This window comes from Kryptolebias marmoratus, linkage group LG3, assembly GCF_001649575.2.
Source record: "Kryptolebias marmoratus isolate JLee-2015 linkage group LG3, ASM164957v2, whole genome shotgun sequence".
Taxonomy (NCBI): Eukaryota; Metazoa; Chordata; class Actinopteri; order Cyprinodontiformes; family Rivulidae; genus Kryptolebias; species Kryptolebias marmoratus.
In genome coordinates, this window is record NC_051432.1 from 15786688 (window position 1) to 15806915 (window position 20228).

The 20228-nt window shown below is 38.9% G+C and overlaps 1 protein-coding gene across 1 annotated transcript in view; it reads left to right on the forward strand.

Moving 5' to 3' along the window:
• Window positions 1-310: 310 nt before the first annotated feature.
• The window catches only part of mtnr1aa (melatonin receptor 1A a), a 44847-nt gene continuing 24929 nt past the window's right edge, over window positions 311-20228 (forward strand). Inside the window, exon 1 of the mRNA XM_017408753.3 lies at window positions 311-778. Within this exon, the coding sequence (XP_017264242.1) occupies window positions 592-778 (187 nt within the window). The 5' untranslated portion in view covers window positions 311-591. The remainder of the gene's footprint in view (window positions 779-20228) is intronic.

The following is a 20228-nucleotide window of genomic DNA, read 5'->3' on the forward strand; positions in this document are numbered from 1 at the left end:
GCTTTCTTCCATTAAAGAGGTTTAACATGAGCGATTCTTTAAAATAATAATGAATGGGATCGTGGAAGCACTTATAAGCCGTGAATGAACTCGCGCGCTCGGATAAATGAGGTGGAAATAGGGCGCTCGTGCAGCCTCCTCTCTCTCTCTCTGTCTGTCTGTCGCGCGCGCGCAGCTGCTTTTCCGCGTCGCGGCCACCAAGCGACAGTAGTGTTTCTCCATGGGAGTGAAGTCGCTTCGGAGCTCTTCGGTTGTGTTGGGCCACATGCTGGGAAGGTTTGAAAGTGAAGCTTCAGCACCGACCAAAAAAAAAAAAGAGAGAGAGAGAGAGAGAAGGAAAAAGTGAATGGCACGCGGGGCGCACGAGTGACTCGGAGGCGAACAGAGGAGCGGAGAGAGAGAGAGAGAGAGAGAGAGAGAGAGAGAGAGAGAGTGGAGGGGAGAAGGATGAAACCAGTGGGAGGTTAGAGTTTTGAGGCTTTTCTTTTCGGGACTCGCGGAGGAGGAGAGCGCGCGCGCGCAGGGCTGAATTCGGGCTCAGGTGGTGGTGGTGAGGGGGGGCGGCGGTAAAAAGTTCCGCAGCTGTGTACAATGGTCATAAATGGGTCCCACCTGAACAACTCCTCCTCGGCAGAGCCCGGTGACGCCGCGCTGAGCCGCCCGCCGTGGGTCACCACCACTCTGGGCTGTTTCCTCATCTTCACCATCGTGGTGGACATCCTGGGCAACCTGCTGGTCATCTTCTCCGTGTACCGGAACAAGAAGCTGAGGAACGCAGGTGAGCGCGCGGCGACACGGAGCGAGCGCAGTTTCGTGTGTGAAAACAAAAATCTGTTTGTCTTGTTTTTATTATTGATTTTATTTTTGGGTAAAGTGATAAACGCAGCAAGCAGACTTTTATCAGCTTTATGTTTAGGGTAATATTTCAGAAGCGCAGGCGCCTTAAAAGAAATGACGGAAACCTTTTGTTTTAGTCGCATCTTATTTATTTAAGGCTTGCTCTTCAGTTAGTGATTAAAATGAAGCTGACAGGAATTGTCGCGTGCCCCTAACGTCTACTATCCATTTCTGTTTTTGTTTCTTAGTGTCATTTGTATTTTTTTTTTTCTTTATTTCCAGGTTAGTTTCCGTGTCCTTTTTTATCCTCTTTGTAGGCAGAGTGCAGCCTAATTAGACAGCCGACAACTTTCTGCAGTCTACTTTTAAAAATGAACAATGACTGACAACAAAACGTTACAGTCACCACTCTTGGAGGATGTTTCAGTTGTTTGATTTGGTGTAAAAATGCAGAAATAATGTTTTCATAATCCCAACCTTCTGGTAGTAAGAAAAATAGAAAAGAGAGGAAAAAAACTGTTGTTGTCAGTTACAATTGCTTTTTTTTAGCTCAAGTAGAGGAAAACAATATGGCATCACTCTTTTGCAGTTGTACAACAAACACCTGCATCCCATTAAATATGCTAATTAAGTCTTCAGTTAAAAAAGACTCACATCTGTGGCACAAAGTGAACTGACATGAATCAAGGCTCCAACATCAGAGACTGTCAGCTGAAACAAAGGAGAGGATCACGAAACTTCCTCAAGAAGCTGTTTTTTTCTCCCAAATATTTTTTTTCAGGATGTTGCAAAAAGATGCTAGTCCAGATTTTAGACACAGCTGACTGGGAATGACCAAAAAAAATGGGAAAGTTGTAAAAAAAAAAAAAAAAAAAAAAAAAGCGAAGCCTACTGGCAGGCCAAGGAAGGCATCGACGTCGGTCAAGTTAGAGCAAAACGTCTTGAAAACCCAAAAATGTGCGACAGAACGAAGGAGAAACAAGTGAGCGGAAACTGGAGCCAGTGTCCTTGACGGAGCTGTAAGAAATCGCCTAAAAGAAATGGGGTTTACGTCCAGAAACGCTAATTTATTAACAAAAAAACAATACAGGGAGGTGACAGTGGGCTAAAGAAAAGCAGTCATGGATGGAGGGTGACTGGATGAAAGTGGGGTGTCGGGTAAACACGGGGGTAATGGCAGTCTTTACATCGTCAATAAATGCTGAAGACCACATTGAAAGTTTGGACCTTTTTCTGATATCATCAGCTGAAAGGATATTTCATTTTTCAGGACGATAATGCATCTTGTCATAGGTCGAAGGACGCGGAAACTTCCCCTCAGGACAGACGTATAATGTCAATGACATGGCCCGCAAACCAGTCGGCAAGTCTCTGCTGGAAACTGAAGAAAACGGTCAACAACAAGACTCCAACCTGCACAGCTGATCGGACAACAGCAGGACTCAGGCTGATAAAGAGCACTGTTTGTCATCAGTTGAGTCCACGCCTCAGGGAGTTCGAGCTGTGAGAGAAGCCAGAAGTGGTGCAACAAAGTACTGAAGGCGCAGGGGTTTCCTCATGATTCCATCTTTTTTTTCCCTTCAGATATTAGTGATTCCATATTTGTTTTCCTAAAGAAACAGCTGTTGCGACTGACGACAACAAATGTATTTCTTTTTTTTTTTTATCATTTTCTAATGCCACAAGGTTGGAATTTTGAAAAAAAAGATAGTTTTGTTTGATTTTGATTTTTGTAAGAACATCCTCCAAGAGCGGTGATTCTATGGTTTGTTTGTTTTTGCCAGGAGCTGTAATATTTCATGTTGTGTGTTTTGTCTTTTAAATACATGTGTGCGTGTCGTGATTGATGGGCTGAGGCACTCAGCCCATCAGTCCGGACGTGCTGACTGACGCGGCGGCAGTGTTTGCCTAGATGAGTGGAGTTGGTAAAAGATGACGGGTTAATAGACTGAGAACACAGTGCCTGGGGATCTCCGGGGTCTGCTCCCACTCTCTGGCAGCAGCTCACATCGGGGTCCTCATCCTTCCAGGAGGGGGGATGGAGCAGTTTGTGTTGCTAGATGCTCTCCTGACCTTCATTCAGAACTTGCTGTTGGCTCACGAGGAAACATAAGAGAATTTTACCCTGAGTGATAAGTTATTTCCCAGTTAAATCAGACTGGAATTTAATTGGGAAACATGCCTTTTTAGTAGGTTGGATAGGAATATAAATAAAAAAGGTTTATGTTAAAACAAATGGTTTTGATTTGACAGAGCATTAACATGACCCCAACATCATATATCTGGGTTAAAAATAGAAATATTACAGCATTTTAAAATGATACATTTTGGAATAATCAATATCCTGAATTTCCATTGAAGACTGTGAAAAGTTGTCACCCGTCACAAAACGTGGCATAAATCCTAGAGGATGCCATGAAACGTTCAGCAAACATTCTTGGATAAATGTTCAGAAGCTTTTTCAGAGGGTACGATAATTTTCATCAGTTAATTTTTTATTAAATAACTAGTAATACACCTTTATTAACCTGAAAGAGTGAGTTTGTTGCTACAAATAATGATGTTGTCATTACCATTTCCACATTTTGCTGGTGGTGGTGGTGGTGGTGGTGGGGGGGGTGATGATGAATCAAACTGGTTGATTTTTGGAATATAGGTAGTTTGAAAACATGAACAACAAACAGTCTGTTGGGTTGTAGACAAAGTGTTTTTTTTGCTCAAATCAAGCAGGTTTTGATGGAGCAAAAGTTCAAAATTATGCAACAATTCTCTCTCAACCCAGACATATTAGATGACAAATATAATCCTGAGTACTTTACCTATTAATGATCAATGAAGATTCAAATTATTCCAACCCACTTAGATTATCACAGGATATGCTTTAATGTGAACTTTTCTCTTCAGATGAGCGTCCTAACTGCTTCTTTTAAGACTTAAAGCACTTTGTGTTACACACCACTGTATGAATAGGGCTTTATAAGTAGTTAGAGATAAATAGAGACAATGTAGAGATAGATGCTTTATAAATAGTTGAAAGAGAGAGATGACGAGTAAATTAAACGTTACTTGTCGCACAATGAAGCTCCCATAACTTTAATGATCGGGAGTTGATAAAGCACATGAGAAACTTGTTCTTGATTTATGCCGTTAACGTCTCAGATGCATGCAGATAAAAGCTGCTTCTAAAAGTGCAAAAAAAAGTGTGACTTTTAAATTTTTTTTAAGTCACAGTTTTGTCGTGAATTTGCCAAAGTCTAAGACCAGAAGCGGGATTAATTTAAGGAACAACTTTGTAACGTTGTTCTGGTCATTATCAGAATGAAGCAGCTGGGTTTTTAAATAAATGCTCGTATTATTTCCACTCAAGGGTCATTTGTGACAAAAAAGTTCCCAGCTCATTGAACATTTCTGTTTTTAAATTCTGACTCGCTATCCTACAGAGAAGTCCGATTTTTTGGGGGGGCTCAAACAGGAAAAAACTTGAGCCTAATTGTGTTTGTCAGTAACTGTCTCTGAATACTAAACAGCAGGCCTGTGTGAGTTGGCGACACAGTTCCTGAGGATCATGCCTCTGGAGCTCTGTCTCGACTTTCCATTCATCCTTCTGAAGACGTGCATGCCTAACTTAAGGCTCTTACAATTTCCCCTTTCAAGAATCCACTTGCAAATCGTGTGTGTATTGGCAGACGTATTGATTGCTGTAAAATCAGTTCTATTCACGCTTTTAATCTCCATTTGTTTTACCCAACTTGGAAGGAATGCGATGCCCCAGACGATTGTTTGACTTCACCTGTTGAAGATTTCCGTGCAGTGTATTTTAACAGTTTCACTTTCCACCCCAAATCAATTCAATTTCCTTTAAATGAAAACACACAGTCGTCTCCCCTGTGGATAAATATCAGGGCACATTTTCTGGCACGTGCCGAACGTTAGAAACTGCACGTCATTCTGAGTAGAGGAGGACACATTAAATGGTGAGTTGTGAAATCTGCTCATTGGAGAAGCTGGCAGGCAGCGTGGTCACAGATTGCAGGTTGCAGCAGAACTTCTGCTGTCTCTGCATGACCAAACCCTCTGCTGGTGCATGAAATGGCCCGTGATGGAGCGAGCGTGCAGCCAACAACACATACTGTACGAGCGCTCTGCGCACAGTCACGATTGTGAACTCATAAATCAACATACTGTAAGTGAGCTGCTTCTGCAGAGGATGAGGAACGTCTAGTTTCATGCTGAAGATAAAATAAACACCTATTGTCATAGATGATATTTTGCCTGTCTGTCTGGTAGGAATGAAATATTAGAAGTTGGATTATACGAGTAACTTTTTTTCTCTACTTTGTAAAAACAAAATCTAATAGCTGGGTGTGATTGGTGACCATAGTTTTCACAAGACTGAATATTTTTCCATTTTTGGAGTTGAGCTGTTATTATCTTATATTTTATAACAGCAGGGTATCCCTTAAAACAGAGTTAACTTGAGAGTTTTTAAGCAAAAAAAAAGCAAGCTGATCCTGTGAGTTTGGTTGTTAGCAGTCTTTGTTAAAAGTTGTCAAGCTTTTAATTTTTTTTTCACACATTAGCTCACATGTTCACAGCCAGAGTCGGTGAATAAACAAAACCTAAAAAACAGGAGGCGGGGTATTTGTGATGTGTCTGTTAAAGAATATAACAAGGTGTCATTCAGAGCCTGCAGGCAGTTTTTTTTTTTCAATGAGCCGTGGTTCTGTCTGACAACATTATCTGCACTTTAAACAGCCAATACATTTTTAAGCTTTCATTGTCCGGTACAGGTGAGCCAGGGCTACATAAAGTTTCACTTTGTAGTTTCCAGTGAACCAGTTTTAATCACCACAATTATGTTTCTGGATGATCATAAGATCAGTCCTCAGCATCCACTCCGACAAGGCAGTCAGCATGGTGGATGTGCAGGTTCATCTGGCCCCCGAAGTAATTGCTGGCATGTGCCATGAAATACTCTCTCAATGAAGGTTGCTCTCAAACTGGCAAATAATTATCTCCATTAATCAGCTTGCCAAAAATATTTTTTGCCATTACTTTCCACGTGTGGTTGCTTCAGCTGTTAACCATCTCGAACCTGTCCAGCCATCCTGCAGCGCCGTCAACGAGACAGCTGCACACTCGATGTTTTCCCACATTCCTGACCATTAACTTTTGTTTCAGAAGCTGACGTTTCTGACACTCAAACTAGCCCATCAAAACTGTTCAAAGTGTGCTTGTTTCAGACTTCAGTAGATTGTCTTGAGAATGCCTGAATGTGCGCTTTAGAGGGACGACTCAGATCTTTTGAAGTGGGGTTCTGTGAAAAGAAAATTAATATCTTACCTGCTGTAGATAGCTCTTTAACAGCCTCAGTTTTGAGAAATGGAGTTTAATTTTTACTTGGACTGATGAGATAACCGGGCCACAGTGGGTGCTGCTGTGTTAAAACAGCTTCACTTTTAATGATTCTTTTTAGAGGTTAGCATAAAGACTATTTTATGAGTATTAATTATACTGTTAATAATACCGGTAGAAATACTGTGACACCACTGGTTGCACCAGAAGTGCTACAGCTAGATGCTGCCATTGTTTGTGCTCACAAATAACAATAAAGATTTACATAAACGTGTAAATGAACAGATAAATACACTTGTAAATGAGATAAAAACATCTAAATAATCAGTCAGATGGTTGTAGCCATTAAAGTGGCCGCAGTATAGTGACATTATGATACTTTCAACATATTTAAATTTGCCAAACTTCACAAATTCAGCAGCACATCAAAGTTCAAACAGTGACTCGGCCACTGAAAGTGCATCAGTGTGTCCTAAGATCGGCTTTTCGTAGCGGGGGCTGTGTGTTTTGAAGTGTGACATAGTGTTTATTTTCTCATAGCTCCGCATGACTTGGCTGTCTGCCAGCACGCTAATATTTCACCTCCTGTATCGGTTACAGTTATTATTGGTAATGAATATTTAGCAGAATTAATGCAGCATTAGTTGGTTATTTACATGTGATTCGAATTCAGCTTTGGCTTTGTTGCGACTTAGTAAACGGAAATTGGCTGAGCATCATGGAGCTCAACAGAGAGAAGGTTATGAAATGAAAACAAATCCACATCTGTGGATGTTATACAGTAGTTGTTGATTTCACAGCTTCCTGTTTTATTTTCAGAGACTGATTCTGTGAGAAACTGTAAGCCTTTGTTCCAAGTTTTCTTCAGGGTTTTCTTCATCTATATCAAGATCTATATTTTTTACTGCGTTTCAAGTAAGAAACAAGGAAATATTTCAGTTGAATTTGCTTTTCTTTTGAGTTTTTGTTGAGACGTGTCTAGGTGGCAAGATCTTTTTTATCACCAAAATGCCAAAGCTATGTTTATCCTAGCATATATATTTTTAAATATTTTAAGTTTTGCAATATAATTTTACAAGAAAATACCTGTTTTAGCTTAAGCTTAAACTACATGCTCCACTTCCTGTTTAAAGCAAACAAATTGTTCACGACCTGTTGTTTCATCTAAACCAACACATTAACAAATACAAAACCACTGATGGGCAAAGCGCTGATTTGAAAGTGTTACTGTTACTGAGAAAAAGAAAAGAAAGTGGGCTTAGTAAGGTTACACTGCATCATGTATCCTCTGCTAGCAGTATCAGTATCAAGTGGCTGTATCATGTGCTCCTGCTTTTGATGACAAGGAAGCCTCTTTGCAAACCCTGCTGAACTCCCTATGGCTCGCACAGCTCTTGTTTCACAGTAACTGAGGTACAGGAGCTGAGAATGCATAAAGTGGAGCCTAAAACTGGAGCAATTTGTATGTTAAGTTAATCATTTTGATGCCAAATTACTTGTTTTACAAAGGACTCTCTTACTTAAGAATAGTAAACTCCATAATGATCACAAATTACACATTGAAATTAAAAGCTGTTATTTATTTATTTTTTTTTGTAATTCTTGACGCTTGTTCCTTGGTGTCTGACCTTTTTTAGGATTTCATCTGCTGCAAGGGAAACGTTTCTGTTCTTTTTGTGAGGTTGCTTCTTTGTCAGCTGAAAGCCTCAAACCTAAAGTGGTAACTTTAGGATATTGTGTTTTGCATTATCAGTGTCAGATCACAGCTGTGCAGGAACAGTAAATGGTGACGCTGATCAGTGCGATAAGATAAAAGAACATCGGTGCTGGATGTGTGCATGCATCATCTCCTGTATGTCTCTTCATCTAGCAAGAAAAGGACCGCTAACAATTAAAGTTACTGCGACGAAGTAACTAGTGGAGCGTTTTCATGTATACAGTGTCTTTAAATGTAGAAAAACACACACACAAATAGCAAGACAATATGATGGAAATCTTGCAACAGTTGTCAACAAAATGTCTTGAAGTGGCAGAATGTTTCTTCAGTCTGTGAAGTTGTCATGTTGTTATAGTTCTGTCTCGGAGATATCTCTGTTTCTAAAAATAAATAAAAGTGTGTCTTGTTTAGTGTTTTTCATCTGTCAGTTCATGTTAAATATATAAACAACATTTAAGGCTTAGCATTTCTTGAAGGAATGGACATCACCCACCGCCAGAGTTTTAAACTAAGATCATCTTATCTTGAGAAATGATGAAGTTTATAGCTGTTTTGGCCAAACCTTGAAAGTAACATACGCAATCTCACACAATATTGTGAGATCTCACACTCGGAGCATATGTTGTGAATGACTCTCAGCTACTACCGCATCAAACTTTAGCCCATTATCTGTAAAACTGTCTGAATTACAACCATTTTTATGTTTTCTAAGGTCAGTTGGCTGAGACCACCATCTTGTATTGGGTTGGATCCAAACATTAATCAGTTGTGTACGCACATCTAATGATTACTTTCTGCACATTTCACTAACACTGGTCTAGTGGTTAAGATATTTTGCTAACTGACATACAGACAAACACACACATGTTTGTGCATGCAGGTGATGATAATAAAGCCTGAGTGACTGGTTGTTGTTATAAACTCAATATCGGGGCCTAAAATGTCAGTAAATGCGCTATTGGATATTCAGACCGTGAATCAACCTTTTCAAGCTGTGCTGAAATCCTAGTTGATGCTCTCTGGCATTTTTGCCGGATTTAAAGATGAGCTATGTGGGTGTATTTTTTTTAGTTTGTCTGATAATAATGAAATTTAAGGACAACTGCTTGGGCCAAATAGGGTCTAACTTGAGCTGTAGATATTTAGTGCTAAATACAATAAAGGAACTTTTTTTTTTTTAAATGTTATGAGTAAGTCCTCTGATTGGCAAAGGCAGTGCTGCCATTAACCCTTCCTGCACCACTGTTCATCTTTAACTAATATTGTATTACTTCCCTGATTGGGTAGAATTACATCGAGGGTTGGATGTGGCCCGGGGACTGCCAGTTGACAATCACTGTCTTGACGATTTTAACTTTAAATCTATATGTTGGAGATTTCTGAAGTGTCTACATTATGAATGGAGCACTTTCAGCTCTTTGCTAAGTCTAAGCAGAGTTCAAGTGGTTCTTTTTTGATTTGGATATTGAAGAAGTCTCAATGAGTGAAAAACCACAAGTTGGAGAGAGAGAGAGCGCATAATTTGGTTACATTTTGAAGACAAACCATATTTCTCAGCAGCTGCATATTTCCACCCGTTCATTCATCCGTTTTCTTAATGGGGCGCAGGGAAGCTGTTGTCCAGCGGTCACTGTGCGAGAGGTCGCAAGTTCAAACGAGTTAAACACCCATTCACACTCTCACTCACACTAAGTGGCACTTTAGAGTTACCCATGAGCCTAAAATGAATGGTTTTGGTCTGTGGGAGGAAACCGTATTACCAGAGATAACCCACATGTGCACAGGGAGCTGCATATTTCATGCAGCTTATTTAATTTTCTTAATTTGATACCCTGAGAAAGCACTTTTAAGGTTACACAAACATTATTTTAAGTCTTTTTTTATCTGCTGATTGTCTCACAGTGTCCCTTTCTATTTACAGTTCTTTAGCAGATGAGTGAAGGGTGCAGAAATCAGAGCTGCTCCGTGGGTTTGCCAGTTTCTGCCGTGATGACTGTGATAAATATCAGAGCAGCACAGTGTGGCGGAGCAGCTTAACGCTACACAAACGGCAATAAGAAGGCTCATGGGGTAAAAAAGCACACACTAATTGGGGACCCAGAGTAGCAAGCAGGTCATGACTTTGCAATTAATTAATAGCTTGCCCGAGCTGAATAATTGAACGTAGTGTTAGAGGATAAGAATCTCTTTCTTTTACTCGTGGCTCTCAAATCCCCACTGTAGATTAATGTCCCAACTGTTGGCCAAAATGCCTGGAAAAACCCAGGGCCTGGTGGTGTACCCAGATAATTTATGCTCAATATAAGCTGTTTCTTTTGGTGTTCCTGTATGTCCTGAAACATGTACAGGCCTTTATTCTTTCATGAGTTGCATCCTGTAGATCTAATTCAGAATAATTTGCTGTCAAGAGGCTTTCTGGCTTGTATAAGGACAAGAACTCAAATATTTTGGTCACATCATCTGCAAAACTTATTGATGAAAATGTGTGGATGGATGTCAGATGTATTTATTTAGCACATGTAAAAACAAGGGTTGACCAAAGTGCTTAACAATTTAGTCAAATTTGACAAAATCCAGCATAAAACCAATTTTAAAATGAGGAGCAATAAATAGAATACAGACACAAGATCTATTAGGGTCTCATTTTCTACTCGAGTCAAAAGCCAAATGAAGAGACAAGTCTTTAGCAGAAATTTGAATATTTCTACAAATTTGAGGGAACTACCACAGAAGTTTTATCTCTCTTTTTATAATTTAATCTGAATCTTGGAACACATAAGAAAAATTGTCTGCTTGACCAGACTGCTGTCGCTGATGTGTGAATGTTGAGGTCAGCTGGACAAGATGAGGCTTGACCGTTTCGAATTGTATAAGTAAGTAATAAGATTTTAAAATCAACTCTGAAACAGACAGGAAGCCAGTAGAGAGATGCTAAGACGTTGGTTATGAATTCATACATGAGAGATGCTGGCTGTGATAGAGGAGATAAAAACAGGACAAGCAACAAACTGGTCTCTTACAGCTCAAGCCAACTGTGAAAGATACAAAGCCTTTTTGTCTTTATATTCATATGCACTAAATTGTCAATTATTAGCATTAGCAAATGTTAGGGGTATGAGACTTGTTTAAAAGATATATATAAAAAAAGGAAAATTGCGTTTCTTGATGTGTCAGGATCGTTGATGTCTTGGCAGGAGTCACCTTGTTCAGCTGCATTCTGGCGTCTTTCTAAGAATCATCCGAGAAAGAAAAACTGACTCAGCAATTATTCATTTGATTCTTTGAGCTGTAGTGTTCAACCGGGAAATATCTTTCATCAAATATTTGAATATTTAAAGACGATAGGCTCTGTGTAAAACTGTTTTTAAAAAATATCAAGTTACACTTTAAAAATGTTGAACTCAAGGGGATTTTTCACAGTCTGCCTAAAGGAAAGAAAAATAGCAGTTTTGTCAGCCTGGACTGTATAATTGGTTACCAAAACTTGACTGGTACAAAGATCTTCTGGTCTGATTCATACAGAGCAAAGAGGCATTCAACGACTCAACAACTGCAGTGTTATGAGCAGCAAGTAAAGTGTTTGTATTTGAGAGGATCGGTTGGTTATAAGAATCTAAAACAGACTTGTTACAGAGCTTTTTGTGCACATTCTGCTGGTTCTGATAGCTGCTGTTTGCTGTTTTTGTTTGCTTGTTTTCACTGTGAGTTCAGAAAAGTGGCAGTCACAACTCAGACGTTTAATTCTGGTGAAACGTTTCCTTTTTTTTACAAATTAATTTTCACTTATTTCCACTTATGTCTAAATATTAACCAGATTTTTACCTCTATAAAGACATGTGGCTTGTCTATTTATTGAGAATACTTAAATAATTTTGAATTTAAGTGAAAACCTTTTTAATAAAGTTTCAGTCTGGCTGACTCTGGTGATAAGCCTAACATCTCAGTCGTTTGTATTCAGCCTGGCAGAGTTTACAGTCAGGGATGGCTGTTGTTGACAATTTATTTGAATTTAAATGTTTTTATCCACATCTATTTTTTTTTTTGACCCAGAATATAAAGAACAACTCCCAGAAATGAAAGAAGACAAATATTTATCGCTTCAGGCAGAGGGTGATGGAAAATTAGCATAAAAATAGCGTGCACCTTTTAGCTTTACAGGTGAAGGCTTTCCTCCATTTTACAAAATTAAAAAGTTGACCTTGGCTAAGGTTTATCGTAACCTGGTTCGCACAATGTACGTATATAGTATAAAAAGTGCAAATCTGCAAAACAAAATCCGTCTTGGGTTGATTTAAATGACATGTAATGATCTCCAGCTCGTTCTCATTCATATTTACATTTACGCTGCACGAAACACTCGTCTCCTGAGGGTACAAACTGCTGCTGCACATCTTTTAACTGGCACATGTACGTACGAGCACACTCCCCTCTCTGTCCGTATAGTTTAGGATTCATTTTAAAATTCTTGTTTGCTTTCAAAGCCCTAAAGGCGGTATCTCACTGGGCTGTGCCTAGTTGGCAAACAGCATTCATGAGGGAGTCTGTGGAATATCTTGCAACATTTTCGATGGTTCTCAATTTCTTTGCGCGGGTTACAGAGGCACGCAGTCCTTTTGCTGGAGTTTGGAACATGCTCAAAAGGTTTGTGCTACAAATTTTCTCTCAAGAGTCATTGTGGATGTCTCGAACCACCTGAATGATGTTGTGAGCGTCTCTAATCTGCCTCCAGCTTTAGGGCTGAATTTTGACGCCTGCACTGAAGCTCTCCTCTGTCAGAAAGCATCCATGTCCAGGTTTAAAAGCCACGCTTGTGATAAACAATTATTGAAACACCGTCCCAAATCTGTCTGTAAATTCAAATGTGTGCTCCAGCAGATTAAAATCACAGAATGCAGGTTTTTGTAAGCGGCGCACATAGAAATAGGTTGTGATTTTCTAAAACCGCCTGTTCAAAATGCACCCCCACGACTCACTGGTCACTTGGTTGCAAATGCTCGGAATTCAGTGAGACTGTCACAAAAAAATTTGCACATTTTCCCATGATTTTAATTCACCAATTAGTCTCCAACAGTCAGAGCAAAGTAAGATGCCAGCATGAGGGGTCTCACCTCGCTGTGCCTCTCTGAGCTGCTCCAGCCCCTCTTCTCTCAGGCCGGCTGATCAGCTGCTCCTGCATGTGCCTAAGACTAAGAATGAGCTCAAAGTGGACCATGCAGGTCCTAAAATGTGGAATGACCTGTTGCACATTAGACTGACTTCTTCTGTCTGTTCTATAATATTTAATGTATATATATAATCTCTTCTTAAAATCATTTCCTTGGCTTTTGACACCTTCTGAGATTTTGATTTTATGTTATTTGTTTTTGTAGGACTGTTCTTAATTAGTTAGGTTTGTCTTTTATCTGCGTTTTATGTTGTGTGACGTGTATCTTATCTTTTATTTATTCTTTTGTAGAGCAATTTGGTCCAGTGAGCTTGTTTAAAGTGCTTTAGAACTAAAATTGGATTAATTTATTGGAAGACGTCTTGTAAAGCAAGACTTAAAACAATATTTCCAATCTTTTGAAGTGAAATTCATTAAAAAAAAGGTTATGAACAACTAACATGTTACTGGTTGTAGGTGGTTCATTTCAAAGACCTTGTCAGGATTTTTTTTTTTTTTTGTGAGTTATTTTTTGAGTTTCTTTTGCATTGGGTTTGTTGTTTCGTGTTTCTGTAAATAAGTTTTATTTCTTGTTCTTGTTCCTGTGTTTTAGTTTCAGGTTCTTGTGTAGTTTATGCTCCCTGTGTCCTTTGTCATTATTCACTTTTCCCCAGCTCGTGACTTGTTTGCCTGCCATGCCCATCTGCACCTGTCCCCAGTCTGTAATCAGTTCACCTGTGTCCACTCACCAATCAGCCCCTGCCTTTAAAACCTGCTTCTTCTCATACCCTCTGGTTCATTGTTTGTTGTCATGCTCAGTCTGTGTCTTCCTCCTCGTGTGCCCAGTTTGCCATTATTTATGAGATTTTGTTGTTTAGTCCATGCTGCCACGTCAGCCCTTTTTGTTTTTATCTCTTTTAAGATAAATTAGTTTTCGCTTTGGAGCTCCTCAGTGTTGTCTGCATTTTGGCTCCACCTCCTTCCACTCCTTGAATCAGACACATCTGTTTCAAGAAGAGAAATGTTTTTTTTTTTTTTTTTACCAAAAAGATAAACCATCAGGTTGTCTGAGCAAGGCCAAGAACGAAGTGGATTGTTGTTGTATTGAAACAACTCCAGTCTAAAGCAAAAGTTAATAGCTATTCATACAAATTTCATAAAGCTTCACATTGCTGTCAGTTTTGCATGACACAATTCTTAAAAACAATGTAGAATTCTACAGTTTTTTTTGCAAATGTAAATATTGATATCTAAGAAGTGTATAAAACACCTAAACCATTTTTTTCTGAAACCCTAGCCATCTTCAGATAAATTCATTCTTATCTAATATTTAAGGATTATCAGGACACAAAGACCTGCCAGCTATAATTTATGCTGTACACATAAACTGCATTTGCTATATTGAGGCATGTTTGCCAGAAAACACCCTTTCTTTTTACACACACCAAAATTTTCCACCTTTTTTTTGTCTTCCTTCTCCTCTTTCCAAGCATTACTCATCCTCATACAACTAACATTTTATTCCCTTTTTTTCCCCTTCTCACTTAAATTTGACCTTCCAGGCTTCATGTTTCATGACAACCTGTCTGTTTGTATCACTTTGATCCAACACCCCCACTGTTCTCTTAGGATTTCATGTTGTCGGGCTGCATACCTGTGGAGGAATTCTGCCAATAGCTCTCTGCATCAAACCAGTCAGGCAGCGAGTTGGGTTTTGCACAAACCCCGTGGATTCCAGATTACAAAATGGCCCAGTGGACAAAATGATTTAAAGCAGTTTATTGGTGTGAAACAATGACCAGCTTCACGGGGTCCTGTTTAATAAGAGCAGGTGTTTGGCATCACCGTTTTCCCTGTTTTACATGTTCACGGAGAAAAGTGTTTGAAGCCATTTACGTTTCCTACCCCTCTTCCTCGCCAACACTACTCCCGCAGGCGCCCCTCCCCCCTCACGTTTGCCTGTGCTATTTTTAATCATTTATAATATTATAAAGTGAAAACTTCTTTCTGCTCGATGGAAGCTTGAGATGATGTGGTTGGGGAGCTTAGGGCAGCGAGTAAAGCCGAATGCTTATCCAAAGGGAAAGATGCATGCCACATGCACGCTGTGGAGAGCCCACGGTTGAGTTTAACTATTTGATTCTGTGATCGCGCACGCAGGAGTTAGAGGTTGGAGATGCAAACTAATTTAAGTCCCGTTCGCGAGAATGAGAACGGAGAAGATTCCTCTGCCTTTAAGGTGCCCTTGAATGCAGCGTTTGGTTTGCGACTGCTGGTCGACAGAGGAAGACTCTGGTTGGACTCAGCAGCTTCCAGCTGTGAATGTGTCAGACCTGATAAGTGTTAGAGCAGAGCAACAATGATGAAATAAATAAAAAAGATTGTAAAGACTCCCATCTTTACTCTTATTTTATAAAAGGTGAAACATTCAATATGATTACTAATATAATAAATATCTCTCAGTTCCACTGTCATTTCTTATTATTTTCATTAACGGGCTCTGAAACAAAAGGCCACTGAACTAACAAGCAAACAGCTCAATCAGGAAGCCTCAGCAGTCTTCACAAGCCAGTGTGGTGATTCATATTACCAGCATGTAATGATGATTATTATGGCAGACACATGAATGCCATTCGATGTAGCCTTGTGAGCGCTGCCTCATGCAGCTTTATCAGACCACTCTCTCATGCTTCAGCAAAGTAGTTTATTACACTACACTTACTCGTGTATACACACTCCACATGAGTGCACCATTAAAAAATAACAATTTCACCAAGCGCACAGCAAAGACACGAGGGCATTACATTTACGAGGTCAGACGGGGGCATGCTGTCTGTGTAAATTAGTCACACAGTTCAGGCACAGCCAGGTCCAAAATTGACTAAAAAAAAAAGGTTTGTAGTTTGGTTCTTGTCACCTAATTCTGGAACAAAAGCGTCACTGTTACAAACAATGGGAGCTCCGCCAGGACTCACTGAGAGATGTAACTAAAAAGTATCAGATGTTCTTTTAAAAAAAAGTTTGTCTTGAAGTCAAAATGGTGTCTCCATCAGAATCCCCTCAGCTTGACCAAATAAAAAGCTCTTGAAATCTTATCTACTGTAAGTAAAACACAAAGGACTCTTTAAGTACCTTGTATAACCTCACTTAGAAAGGAAAACATTAATCTCTGTAAGGAAGGGGGGTACGTTACAACATCACATTGATCAAAATACGGAGCCTACTTTCTGTGACGTTTATGGAGACACATTAGTTTCTTTCATTTGCACAAGACAGGATTTATTCTGATTGTTCTCAGGACTCTTCTGTCTCGCATAATGTCATTAGTGGCTAGGAGTGTTGTCCATTCACAGACCCTCTGTTCGACTGATTTAAACATAGTAACACTACAGCTGATAAGGAACAAGCTCTTGACCCAGTCCACAAAGAAGAAGCAAAATGTTTGACGTCAGCTACAACTCGTGCACTTTTAGCTGAAATTTTGGATGCAGAAAGTGCACGTAGCGTCTGAAATGACTGTAATTTAGACCCGACACTTGTCAGTGATCAGAAATATGGTTTCTTATTAGAGATGCACCACAAATCTTGTTTGATTCTGTCTTCTGAAGTAATTCTCAAATCCATCAGGAGAGAAATTGCTGTTTATCCTACTCGATAAGCGAGTAGCAGCAAAGGCAGCTTCTATTTTTGCTGCTGTACTCACTCCCTGTTCGCTTGTCCTACAACCAGCAGCAGATAAGAATGAAGAGTGCACATCGTGCCTCTGCTTTGTAGTTCTGCTCGCCTTTATACGTTTATCTCATTTTTCAAAAGTGACCAAAACTTTGGAACAAATTTGTGCTCGTTTATATTCTCTTACTGTAAAGAACTAGTACGCTTAAAAACAATGTGCTTATATGTTCTTGCTTACATTGCTGTGTGCCTCCATGTGGACCATCATGTTGCTCATAAATGTGAAAAAAGCAGCAACATTATATTAATTCAGCTGCATCTAAAGATATTATATTGGATTTTTTTAGACATAGTGTTTCTTAGTGCAATATAACATTATGTTTACAACTTGTCTTTTTCTGAAAGATACACCGATTGCAGTTTTTTAGGCCAAATCCAATTTCTTTTAGTAAAGGTTTCACCTGCCAATTCCAGTTTTGACTGATTCAAATTTTTCTCTAAGAACTCTGCCAGCGTACAGTTTAATATATATTTCTTCCGTGGCTGAAATGACAGTTTGCTTGTTCATAATAAATATTTAGAGAGATTTCTTCCTCTGTCACTTTAAGTCTTATCTTCAGACTGTTGTGCAGATATTTTTGTACTAAAAAAGAACACTATTTACAGTATATCTCCTTTTTAATCAAATTACAATATTATTTTTTCTGGAAGACCAGAAGTTGGCTGTGACAGATTTGTGGGGAAAAAGAAAACTCCTTTGATTTACTGTTAGATGTCTTAACATATTAAATGCTTGATTCTTTTTATTGTCACGGTAAATTACAGCTTGATAATCATAACACTTTATTAAGTTTGTTTCATATTTGACCCTTACTTGGAAGTTATATGTCCCACACAGAGAATTTGGACTTGAAAATGTCACTTATGACGGCTTATCTTCCAAAGAAACTCTCAGCCTGTATATTCCTGAGCAGAAGAAAGAGAGACGCCTCCTCTGACTTTAATACTTCACAGAAATCTGAAACCACTAACTTTGGGTCTTCTTTACTCAGTACAAACCTAAACACTAAAGGTGTGCCATTACTAGCACTATTAGCCAGTTAGCTATTATCTGTTCACAAATTGTTTTCCAGGGTTTAATTGGCCAGTCACAAATCGAATTAAAAACAGACTGATTTTAGCCACTACCCAAGCAATCAGTGCATCCTTGTTTTTTATTACCACTGACCAACATGTACTGCACACTGTACGGGAAATTTAATTAAAATCTTTGAATAAGACTGCATCAAACTGGCTAATTTGTCTAATATTATAACACACTATTGTTGTAGTGTTCTCACAGGTAGACAATTATTAGACAAATATCAGTGATTAGGGCTCAGTTTGCTTCTTTCTTTTTTATGTTTGCACCGCAAAGACATTAAAAGTGATTATTTAGATATTTGGAAGGTTTTGTGGAAAGATTGCAAACAACATCTGCTGTAGACAGCTCTTTAAAACAACTTTGGGTTGGAGAAATAGTTTAATTCTGACCTGTTTGATGAGTTAAAGGCTAGTCAGAGCAAAGTGGAAAACGACTTCAATTTAACAAAAAAAAAATGCTGAATTGTTCATGCAAACGATTTTCATAAACTTTTACACCATCATTAGTTTTGTATTATATTAATATGATGTTTAATCATCAGTGAAGTCAGAACTGAGGTCGTTCAAAGAGGTATCAGCAACAGGTAAGATATTATTTGTTCATGAACTTTCCACAGAACCCTGCTTCAAAAAGGTCTGAACTGTTGCTTTATTATCAAACTCCAACATCAAAAGTGTTTATGTTGGTGAAGGTATAAACACATCTGAATTCACTTACAATACCTTTTACTTTCTTTGGTTTATGGTGATTGGTTAGAGAAAAGACCTCACCGCCCCAGGGAACTGTCTATGGACGAGGAAAGGACTCGTTATAGTTAGGACTAGAGCTGGAAACAAAGAATAATGAGTCAGTAACTCTGTCTGGTGTCAGGCTAAAAGCTGACGGATTCTAAAAGTTAGATGTTTCAAGGCATGATATGTTTGTTCACCATTTCACTACTTGCTGTTTGAGTTATACAGTGTGTATGTGTGTGTGTGTGTGTGTAGAACCATCAATCTGCAAGTCTAAGTAAAGCACTCATCTTTTAAATTCAGTCTAATCAAGTCATAAATTCTATTATTAAACTTCGGGAGCAATTTTTTTAATAAAAATTTGAAGCCAGAGCCGTGTAAAGTTTCTCTGCTCAACTCATTATCTGCATTATGTAACCACCTCAGAAGACCTGTATTGTGTGGTAGTTGATTCATGTCAGTGATTCTTTCACTTTGTTTTACCCGCCGAGCTGAGCGAGCGCCGACTTGTGAACAGCTGTTTTCTGATGAAACAGTGGTGCGAAGGTATTCGCTAATCCTCAACAGGCCAACGACGATGCGTCTTTTTTGTAGCCCGTCAAGTTTCTGAAGTAATTAGCTGAGTCCGCTGCAGCCCTCTAATGAGCCGGGGCCCAGCGAGCGAGACTTCTTTCAGCACAGAACGCTTCCCTTTATTGACCCGTAAACATGCTCCCCACGATTATTGTCCAAATGAGTGTGTTTTGTCACTCTACAGACGCAGTGGCACATCATTTGGGTCCGCTCCAGCATACTTTGGGTGTTGTCCAAGAGCAATACAGAATTAGGCAACAGGAAGTTGGATGTTCATTTTGTTCAGATCAGTAAGAGCTTTGCTTTCTCCAAGAATATGAAAAGGGAAACTCTTGGGGGATTATGAAGAAGTAATGTGATAATATGTTATGAAAAATTATGTTCTTTGAAAAATTGTGTCGATGTATGTGTGAATGGTAGAATTATTAAAGGATCTTTATTAAAAGAATCGTTGCCATCTCTGTACCGGGCGTGTTATCTCATGAATTTTAATTTTGAAATCGGATGATCCAGACGCAGAGTCTTTTTGCTGCGGTTGCGTTTCACGGACTAGAGCTGAAATAGATGAAGGAGGTTTTCAGTGGTCTCACTAAACTAATCATTTGCAATAAATCATTGATTACACAAAGCATAGTGACAGGTTTTATTTTTTTTAAATAAGAAATAAATCTGGACAGTTGTGGAGCTCAACCTGTTGCTTTTTAATAGTACCACAGGCAGGCTAAAACCTGTATTTTCCAATATCAGCTCTAGTGATTATGCTTTTGCTGACGGCAGCGAGTCTCGTAATTAGGAGGCAATTAAAGATTCATTTAGAAATTTCTTTCTGTTTACAGGTGGCCCCAAATTTTTCTGCATACAGGTGCTGGTCATAAAATTAGAATATCATGAAAAAGTAGATTGGTTTCAGTAATTCCATTTAAAAAGTGAAACTTGTATATTATATTCATACATTACATACAAACTCATATATTTCAAATGTTTATTTCGTTTAATTTTGATGATTACAAATGACAACAAATGAAAATCTCAAATTCATCATATCAGAAAATTAGA